Genomic DNA, 7,435 nt, shown 5'->3' with positions numbered 1-7,435 from the left:
ATGTGCAAAATAATTATATGGGTGTTGATACTTCACAGATTTGGCGTAAAAAATTATTTCGTAGGAAACGGGAAGCGGGTTCCAAAACATACGTTTGATTCATGAGATTTAGTTAAATGTTCCTTAACCTTCTGCGGCTGATATGCCCCTAATCCTAATGATTATGCTGACGTGGTAGTATGCTGAACACCTAAACTTGACTTAATAATTCCTATTATTGAATTGTGTATATTCAGATTTTAATTATTTTAGAATTGAGAAAATATATTTAGCAACCCATATGATGTAATAAAACCGCAGATAAGATACTGCAAACTTCCGAATCAAAATACAATACATAACGCATCTCTTGCATTTGACTGATTTTCGGTGTCTGCCAGACTACAGTGGGATTTCGAATTTGGCATGGTTCGATTTTGGCAACAAAAGTATCTGTTTTTGGCAACACAAAATATTTTAAATACAAAAATATGCTTAAATATCAGTATACATCCGCGTACATGCTCTAAATGACGAAAACATGATGCCCTTAGTGTAGTCATGAAAAAAGTTTGCGGTTATTCGCGTTGACGAACGTAAGCTGCTGCCATCTCCAAAAGTTTACTGTAGGGGTGAAGCGGAATAGGAATTTCTTAAAGAGCGCAAGAGATCGAAACATTTTGGCAGTTTTTCACCCACACGTACATACGGGCATTTCTATGAGTGTGCAAGAGATCGTTTAATGCCGTCAACGCGAATAGAATGTTTCGAACAATATGTTTATTGCCGTAGGACTACATCTGCCAAAAACTTAATCGCACCGAACGGATAGTTCTTGGCGGACTTTTTAAGATTTTATTTTATGGTTGCAATCGTCGATTAATAATAGGTATTTAGTCAATTTCTAACGCATTTAAATTCTATTTTTTCATACCAAAAAAGGGTCTCGATTTTGGAAACATAGGCGACACGCATTAGTTGCCAAATTCGAAATCCAAATGTACCACATCAGCCGCAGAAGGTTAATCAAATTTATAGTACTTCAACATGGTGTACACAACGGTAGGACAAAAACAGAATATAATAAGCTAATTGCATTTTTTTTATAGATTTAATCGTGGATTTCATTTTTATGTGCTGTACTCTGATCAAACACGTAGTTACATCACACAACTTGCAATAGACAAGTGGTCTCAGCAATCTCGACCTCTAAACTTGTATACGGGTGTGGACCTTGTGACTAGAGGAGGTTCATCAAATCTGTAAGCCCCCGCTGCAGCATATATAAATAGTAGAGTATGGATTGTATGTATTGCATTGATCCTGTCCGTTTTCCTGAAGAAACATCTCTTGTTTGCCTAGACCACTGCACTGCCGCTCTTCGCATAACAGTCCCATGGCGAAAAATAGCAAGCGTAGAAAACGGCGATTGAAGTTTTTCGTCAGTTTTACTTAATTACGCTCCCACAGGTTATTTTCAAGCGAACCTTTACTATAAATTTGTTAAAATGAACACGTTCAAATGTTTTAAACAAAAATTAGTTACAGATTTTCAATTATCATCAGTTTATCTTAACAAAATAGCAAAGGGACTGACATGCGAATAATTTTCGATTGAATCAGCAAAATCTTCGCATAACCGGCACACTGTCGATAATGTATGGTATGATTTTCGAGATTTACTTGCTGCTTTTATTAAAGAGAACTAAACTGAAGACTAAAAGATAGTTACGTCCAACTCAACTCCCCTCTACCCCCACCCCCTTAGTTCACATGATACCATATTCCAAGTAATAGCGGTGATAGGGGCAATATTGGCCGCTTACGCAAACCGCGTCACAAAACGTGTACCGCCTTTTCCAAATTATAATAACCGCCATTAACTTGCGATTTGATATGTCGGCAATGAATTAACAATGCATAAAATATTGATTGACTATGAATAGCTATCAAATTTAAATGTTTAAAAAATGATTCTTTTTGCTACGATCAATATGCTCGATTAATCAAAATTGAGTCAAAGAGATCGGACCATTCCTGTGTATGTTCATATGTCAATATTTGGGCTGACCTGTAATTGGTTCCAGTTATTAAGAAACTGGTGATAATTTTCACTAAAAATGTAGTAAAATAACTGAAACGAATTAAATATGAAATGGAAAAGTAAGGCCCCGTATAGAGTAAACGTGACAGCGACGCGACACGACTTCGCTCACATTCGCTTAAATACGCAACCCTGCTTCCGGCGAAAAAGTGCTGCGTATTTAAACGAATGTGAGCGAAGTCGTGTCGCGTTTAGTCTGGCGGTACCCTAAGGGTTTCAAAAACTGTTGTCTCTCTTAAAAATCTAACGATTATAGTTATCGGAGCAAAAGTGACCAAATTGATCATTTTCAGAATCATCGAAAATGTTTGATTAACTATAAAAATATCGATAATTTAAAAGGGCCATAAATGAATTATCTAATTTGAAACTAAATAAAATCCTTAAGCACATACGCAAATATGAACGCAAACGATATGTCGCAAACGATGATGTTCCAAAAAAATAAGACTTTATTACCAAATGACAATAACAGGTACAGGTGCAAAAGTTGTTATATTCCCTATTTAATAATACAAAATAAGTATATCTAGAAACAATATGGTCAGTTTATTGAATATAATGCATTTATGAGGCATTATTTCAATTTATTAAGGGGCAGAAATGTATGTGACTGTTATGCGAATATTTTTGAAATGGGACAACACAAGTGGGTTTTGTTTTTATATTCTTCGCGAACAAAGCCTACTATTTTATAAGTTTTTCTTAAAGTACAGACAAAATCAAACTAATATTCGCAATAAACTCAAAATCACCAAAAATCGCCATGGGACTGTTATGCGAAGAGGGGCAGTGCAGCACATATTCCAGAAGTCCATCTCCAGTGGCATTTTTTTTTCGTACTGTTGAAAATAATTTTTATATTTGAAGCAATATTTGAGCGCGAATCAGCTTGAATTCTTCCCTGGTCGATCCACTACCACCAATTTGCTGTGCTCGTTGACAATATGTCTGCAATGACGTAAAGCGATGTCATATACACCGACCTGCCATCCGCCTTTCATAAGCTCAGCCATTTAATCGCGAAGACATGGGACAAACGGAACTCTCCTGCGTTGGTTCCGTTCCGGTTCCGGCGATTGCGATATATGCTGTGCCACCCCAGGTACTCCGCAGGGTAGTTATTGCAGATCACTCATATTCCTGCTCTATTTCAACGACTTGAACCTCATGCTCAAAGGACCACGATTATCATAAGCCGATGTTATAAAAATATTCCCCCGCATCCGCTCAACTGAAGACTGGCTTGCACTCCAACATCAGCTCGATATCTTCCCCAATTGGTGAATTTTAAATAGGATGGTTGTCAATCCCGCAAAGTGCTTTTCATCGGTTGCCCTGGAGAAATCTTTACCACTTATCGAGCTACGCAAACCGATGTCAGCTGATCCATCTGGATACTCTTTCCACATGGAGAAACACATCTAATGTCCTTTCAGTCGCCGACACCCTGCGAGGAAAAATGGATTGTCTGAAAACTCTTCAGTGAATCGACCTTAACGTGTAGTCTAGATCCTTTTGAAATACTGCTACACTGAGGATGTCACATGGAGGACTGTATGAACTACAGTAAATATCGAGCCCTCAGTGGTCTCCAAAGACGTTTGACAAAGGAATGGAAATGGACTAAATTTGGAAACCTGTATTTTGGAACTATATAAGTCTCTCAGTTTTCTGGGAATATCCGCATTCGTTCCGATTTATTGAGAATCCGCATACATTGTAGCGAAGCAGGAGGTATGCTGGAGGATATCTACGGCACTATGTACCAGAGCTGCGGCAATACATACTAACTGGGTACATCTTTTGTCGTAAAGGACGACACAGGTGTGCGTGATTGGATAGTGACCAATTGCGTAACCGAATGCGCAATTTTTCAATGTTAATCGTCCGCATGAAGGAGGCTCTAAAACCTGTAATGATGCTAAATTGGATGCACTGCTCCATGAGCATCCATGTTAAACGTAAGAAAAGCATACTTTAGTTGCATTAATAGTTAACCACCAAGCCATTTTCAAGCGATTGCATGCTTTTGAAATGACTCAAAAGCAAGGAACATGGGTTCCTTATGATTTGTAGCCAAGGGACGTTAATCGTTGTTGCTTCGTTTGTGAACAGCTGCTCACAGAACAGAAGATTGTTTCAATGCATCAGGATGAAAAATGGATTCATTACAGCAACCCAAAGTGAAACATGTCATATCAAGTACCCGGTTATACTTCTACCTCACCTTCTCAACTAAATATTCATGTTGTGAAGATTATACTGATGTGTATCTGGTGAGACCATGACTAATTATATATTAAGAGCTATTACAACCGAACGAAACCATCACTGCAGAACAATACGTATTTTAATTGAAGTGATTCAGCCGAGCACTCACGAAAAACGGCTACAATACGAGAAGACATGAAAAAGTGATTCCATCGCATGACAACTCTCTGTCTCAGGTTGCCAATCCCGCTTGAAAAATCCCAAAAATGGGAAGTGTCGCCCACCCGCAGTATTCCTCACTTCAAAAAGCATGGCTTGATTCGTCGATGACCCCAAAAGACGAAGACTTATACTGTAACGCTGTTCGAGCTCTTATAGTGATCGACATCGGGCCGGGTTAAGTCTGGAAAGTCCGGTCCGAAGTCCGATTGGAACAAAATTTTAGAGTTCGACTTTTTACCGGACCTGACCAGGTATTCCGTTGAAAGTCCGAACCACTTCAAGGGTCTTAAACAAGTCCAGCCTATTTAATTTTGGAAAATTAGCAGTATGTCTATCCCACTTGAAACCAGACGCTTCTCAGCATTGGTTGGAGCATTTGATCGCTCATAATTTGATTTCAAAGAGCTCACTTTAAAAGTTATGTAATTATAGGACTAAATTAGGTAAGCTTAGATAACCGATTTTTAAGCTTATTGTCCTATATAAAAGATACCTATTGTAGTCTCATAGGATTAGATTTTTCAAGATTATCGTATAGGCTTGGAGAATTTAATGAAATTAGGCTTACAAACATAGCATATGGACTTATTAATAAAAACAATATTTAAAAAATTGAGTCTTCCTATTTTCACAGAAAAATTTAAAACAAATTTTTCAGTTTTCTCGGCCGTCGCTTATTTTAAAAGTTTATAACTTTTGAACCATGCATCGTAGGACAAATTTTCATATGAAAATGCAATAAAATTTTCTCAGCAATCCAGGAAAACTATCAGTTACATCAAGTTTTTCACAAAATTTTCCATGACAGTGGAGACTTCTAAAGCAATGCCGGAAAAGTCATATTCTAGCTCTTTTTAGCAAATTTTTCGGTTTGGAATTTTCCATTATGAGTAAACTGCCAAACACCAGTCAATCGTGCCGTATTTTTCCATTTTTTGATTGAACGGTTTAAGGTAACCGGTAGAGTTGCCAAGTGGCCGGTTTTTGGCCGGCCCAACCGGTTTTTCACTTGCAAACCCGGTGGTCGGTCAATCTGGCAAAAAGGTCGGTTTTCTGACGTATGAAGCCGGATTTGTACTTTTTGCCTGGTTTGTTAAATTTTCTGATAAATTTATCAGCAATCCTGAACAGTGGATCATTGAAGATAGCTAGTTTTGCAGTGATAATACCTTGCTTCTGGCGGTAATATACATTAATGTCCACTAGCGCCAGAAGCAAGTAGTTGTCACTCAAAAACTAGCTATCTTCAATAATTTACACGGGAAACTGTCAACCGACTCCCACTTTCTCTCTATGCCGGTTACATGCTACCGGCGACTGTCTAACGCACATTACACATTACAAACAAATCCTCTAATATGCTGCCACATCCCAGGCACTGTTTTGAATATGGTGCTTGCACGGTATATATTTATTTATTCGATCCCTGAGCGGATTCCATATTATCTGAAGCAACATTGTTTCTTATATAAAGTACATAATATAAATGCTTTCAGCATTATCTATAAACTTCATATTATACTGTTAGTTTTATGTTTCTCAAGTAGAAACATGGCACAAAAACGAGGACCTATTCTTACGTTCTAGCATGTTTTCGATACACATAAAGTCCTACGCCAGCCAGGACTATAGCTAAAGGAACCGCAATCGCTACGGCGATCCAGGGGAAACCATCGTTGCTGTTATCGGCAATACCAGGCGTCTGGTCATCAACCCGGTTGTCAGTATTATCCATATCGACCCGGTTGTCAGTATTATCCATATCCGTTGAATCGATGTGAGTCGGGAGAGTTGGAACCTGAGTTGGCCTTGGGGGCATAACTATGGGCTTAGTACAACACATGCCATCAACTTGTTGCTGATGTGGCTGGCAACTGCTATATGTATCCGCTGGTGTCGTAATGCTCCTTTCGTGTAAAAATTTCAACATCGTTTGCAGCTTATCGCACAAGAAATTATTACCGTTGAGGTACACTCTTCTGAGAGATTTCAAATACGGCAGCTGACCGTAATCCAGTTCGGCCATGTTGTTATCATTCAACTTAAGCACCTCTAACGCTTCCAGTTCCGACAGACGGTTAACACGCAAGTCAGATGGCAGTAAAGTGTTTTTCGACAGGTCCAGTGTTTGTAAAGTTGGCAGATTAAATTTTTTATTATATTCCAAATAAAAAGCTCCAACATCCGATAGGTACAGTTCCTTGAGATTTTTGAAAGGTGCAAAAGCATTTAAATCAATGACAGATTCTGCGGCAATCTCTTCGTTGCTGCTCAAATTTAATATTTCAAGATTCTTAAAGTGAGTAATATTTCTGATGTCTTTCAATCGATTAGCACTGAGGTCTAAGTCTCTTAAAAGTGGAGTATTTCCATTATGCTGAGTTACTACTCTCGAAATGTAATTGTTTCGTGCGTGCAGGACTTCCAAATTATTAGTTATTATTACGGAACGCAGCATACATCCTTCGACATATAAAACTTTAAGCGTATCGCCAAATTTTTGTATAAAATCAGCAGGAATATGTACCAAGGAAGAATTTTTAAAAGTCACGCGTGATGGTATTCCTGACGTTGGCAATTCGAAACTGACATTGGTAGTATTGCTGGATAATTGCACATTCCGAAAAACACAGTGTTCGTCTCCCGTTGATGTGGCTTCGATAGTGCATTTGTAAGTTTGCGCAACCGAAAATAAACTTTGGCTGATTAGTACTGATAAAAAGAAAAGGATATGCCTAAGGAATAAAATTAGTAATAATTGAAATATTTGAGCACTTTTATATTTTTATTACAAGAACATTACCTCATGGTTTTCGGCAGCGGTGAACGGATGGATAAAATCGATAAAATAGTAACTGATTTAGTCGGAATATGAGTCACTTTTTAAATCATGTCACTTATGTCTGCCGCAAAAAC

General features: G+C 38.1%; 1 protein-coding gene across 1 annotated transcript; it reads right to left on the bottom strand.

Annotated features, from left to right (window-relative positions):
- Positions 1-5,753: 5,753 nt before the first annotated feature.
- Positions 5,754-7,435, bottom strand: LOC128743106 (uncharacterized). Its single transcript, XM_053839628.1, has 2 exons — positions 7,323-7,435; positions 5,754-7,254 (listed from the first exon to the last, which is right to left on the bottom strand). The coding sequence occupies exons 1-2, from the start codon at positions 7,325-7,327 to the stop codon at positions 6,096-6,098; spliced, it is 1,164 nt and encodes a 387-aa protein (XP_053695603.1). The 5' UTR covers positions 7,328-7,435; the 3' UTR covers positions 5,754-6,095.

The sequence above is a fragment of the Sabethes cyaneus genome, chromosome 3, assembly GCF_943734655.1.
Source record: "Sabethes cyaneus chromosome 3, idSabCyanKW18_F2, whole genome shotgun sequence".
Lineage (NCBI taxonomy): Eukaryota > Metazoa > Arthropoda > Insecta > Diptera > Culicidae > Sabethes > Sabethes cyaneus.
The sequence above is the reverse complement of the archived record's forward strand: the minus strand, read 5'-3'. Positions and strand labels throughout refer to the sequence as shown.